The sequence below is a fragment of the Miscanthus floridulus genome, chromosome 19 (assembly GCF_019320115.1).
Source record: "Miscanthus floridulus cultivar M001 chromosome 19, ASM1932011v1, whole genome shotgun sequence".
Lineage (NCBI taxonomy): Eukaryota > Viridiplantae > Streptophyta > Magnoliopsida > Poales > Poaceae > Miscanthus > Miscanthus floridulus.
Genome location: NC_089598.1, coordinates 116,614,145 through 116,617,122, shown reverse-complemented (window position 1 = coordinate 116,617,122; position 2,978 = coordinate 116,614,145). Strand labels below are relative to the sequence as shown.

Here is a 2,978-nt window from a genome sequence, read left to right as displayed (position 1 = left end):
GGCGGGACACGTGAGAGGTTTTAAGGTCATGCGGTCCAGAGGCTCCTCCGACGCGACGTACTACCCATCCATGCATGTCGGCCGGCTTGGTCTGCTCTTGGACATGCATGGACACGGTGGTGCAGTCGTGCAGAGCTCAGAGCTGGCTGGGTTTGGTGACCTGGTGCGTGCGTCTATGTGTGGTGTGTGATATCATTTCACTTGATTGGAAGATTCTTCTCTTCGTCGATAAAGTTATTATATATATCGTGTGGCCATGGCTTCGTCGCGCTGTATGTGGATACAAATTCACGGCCATGCACGCATGCCATGCATCCACTGGATTCCAGGGAGAGATCGATCAGAGGTGTGTGTATACGATACGACGTCCTGTCGATGATCGAACTGACGTTTTAGGGAATAGATTACAGCGAAACAATGGGCGAACTGTGAGGTGAGCTAAATGCCGGATGTCTGGTTTCAGTCTTTCTGATGTCACAGGACTAGCTTACGTACCTTGTTGCCTTGTCTCTCAGCATTTTCTTTTGAGAAAAGAAAAGGAAAAGAAAGTAATTAAGAAGGCTCACGTTGCTACTACTTTGTGATATTGGGCTGATTTAGTTGGGCTTCAGATGAGCCCACCCAAAAATGGGCCAGGTTTTGCACCGGCCCAGACAGGCCCATTTTCATTCTTAGACCAGGAACTTAACTACTAAAAAAACTACTGATGATAATTCATAGATCCCTACCCTCTCTCTTACTCTACTGAAGTGAAAGTGAAAATGAAAACAGGGGAATCCTGGTCATGACAAGTTTGAACTGATGAACTTAACTAGTATTGACCATGACAATTATTCCTGGCCATTAGCATGATCAAACTTGCCCCTGTATTTCAGGGAACATGCATCATGCCAGCGCCTCAAGAACTGGTCAGACTGAGAGTGAGATCAGTCTCCACGCACTCTAACTGCTCAGACCTTAACCCCCTCCTGTCCTCTAATTTCTCTCCGGCTGTCGAGTTCATGACCTGCCGCCCATCCCTCTATATATAGCACTCTACGTGCCACACGCCGTGCGCTATCGGTGCTTGTGCGTGTTCGTGCATCGGCGCACGCATGGCTCCTAGCACCTTCTTGTTCGCGTTCTTCTTCCTCCTGCCCGCCACCGCCGTCGCCGCCCCACCGGGTACCGGCGGCAACGCCGCCGCCGCCTTCAACGTGACGGAGATCCTGAGCCGGTACCCGGAGTTCAAGCTCTTCAACTTCCTCCTCAGCAAGACCCGCGTGGCGCGCGAGGTCAACAGCCGGAGCTCCATCACCGTGCTCGTCCCGGACAACTCCGCCGTGGACTGGCTCCTCCGCCGCAGCTCCAGGCTGCCGCGAGCTGCGCTCGTGGAGCTCATCTCCGTCCACGTCGCGCTCGACTACATCGACGCCGCCAAGCTGGCGGCGCTGCCCCGGGGCGGCCAGCCCGCCGTGGTCACCACGCTGTTCCAGACCACGGGGACCGCGCGCAACCACACGGGGTTCCTCAACGTCACCGCCACGGGCCGCGGCGGCGCCGTCTTCGTGTCGGCCGCGCCGGGGTCGCTGATCAACGCCACGTTCAAGAGGGCGGTCACCGCGAGGCCGTACAACATATCCGTGCTCCAGATCAGCAACTTCGTCGTGCCGCCGGGCATCATCACCAGGCCGCGGCTGCCGCTGCCGCCGCCGTCGCCGCCCGCGCCGAGGATGAGGCAGATGGCGATCGCGCCGAGCCCTGCGCCGTCGTCGTTAACGTTGCCGCGGCTATCTCCGAGGACGCTTCCGACCTCAGAGGGCGATACCGCGGAGGCTCCCGACACTGCTGAAGCGCCGGCGCCGTCGCGTGGCCATGTGGCGCGAGTGATGAGTTGGTGGATTGGTGCGGCGGCCGTGGGGATGGCATGCATGCTCGGGTACTTGTAGATTATTACCCCATTTCCATTTGCAACTGATCGGGAGGGAATCGTCACATGCATCCTATCCTATAGGTCATTTTGCGCACCCTTTTCTTTAGTCGATTATCTACCTATAATATATTTTTGTTTTCTTATATTGTTGTTATGTTTCTTGGAATTAGAGAGTAGAATTACAAAGGCCAGAAAAACAAGTTGATTATGTTCTTCAGCAGAAGGACTCTGTCATTTCTGATCCATGGATTATTCCCTATCACACCAACACACGACTAGTTATAGTAGTATCGAAGTTATGTTCTAAAACTATTCTGTCGCCCAAACTATTGTTGAGCGCCAAAGATCTTTTTTTTTGGCATTTTGACTATCATAAAACATCTTGAACAATATCCAAAAACCTCATTTTGGAGATGAATAAGAAAACTCACGCTCCAACACAAGCTGGTTCTCAATTTTCTCGTGGGTCTAATATAAATTTATTGCTCCCGGCCCACGCCAAATTTACTCTTTGGCCCTGTTTGGATCCATGGGTTAGAGTTAGTTTGGGCTAGTTGGAGCTCAACTAGCCCTAAAGTAGCCAAACAGGAGGGCTAGAGTGGGTTATTTGCAACTAGCCCACCCTAAAAAACTATTCCCCCAAAGAGGTGATTATTAGGGCTAGTTGGGGCTATTTGAGGTGGGGTCCACTGTTTTCTCTCTACTTTCACCCGCACCAATGATTTGAAAAGCACATTTATTATCATTTTAACCCTTGTATCCAAACATCTCTTAGGCTAGAGTTAGTTCAGGGCTAGTCCTGAGCTAGAAACTAACTCTAACCTCTAGCTGTGCTAGAGTATCCAAACAGGGCCTTTGTCTAGAACTCTCGGATGCTTCTCATGCTTGGAACGAGTGAAATGGATTGAAAAGAAGGCAGGCCTACATTTGTGCATGGAGCTGGCGATGTTTGGCAGGGTATGCAGTTCTCGTTCAAGTGCCAGGTGTTGGGTTCGATTGGGCTAGGCTTGCACGAACGTGGGCCTTTGTCACACTCTGGGGCCTTTATCGGAGACTAAGTCAGTCG

The 2,978-nt window shown here is 52.0% G+C and overlaps 1 protein-coding gene across 1 annotated transcript; it reads left to right on the top strand.

Annotated features, from left to right (window-relative positions):
* The first annotated feature begins 1,074 nt into the window (after positions 1-1,074).
* On the top strand, positions 1,075-2,175 carry LOC136529668 (fasciclin-like arabinogalactan protein 3). Its single transcript, XM_066522745.1, has one exon. It carries the CDS (start codon positions 1,095-1,097, stop codon positions 1,926-1,928), a length of 834 nt encoding a protein of 277 aa, XP_066378842.1. The 5' UTR covers positions 1,075-1,094; the 3' UTR covers positions 1,929-2,175.
* Positions 2,176-2,978: the final 803 nt, after the last annotated feature.

What these genes read in the sequence shown, in the direction of transcription:
- LOC136529668 (XM_066522745.1), top strand. Translation starts at nt 1,095, where the DNA reads ATGGCTCCTAGCACCTTCTTGTTCGCGTTCTTCTTCCTCCTGCCCGCC.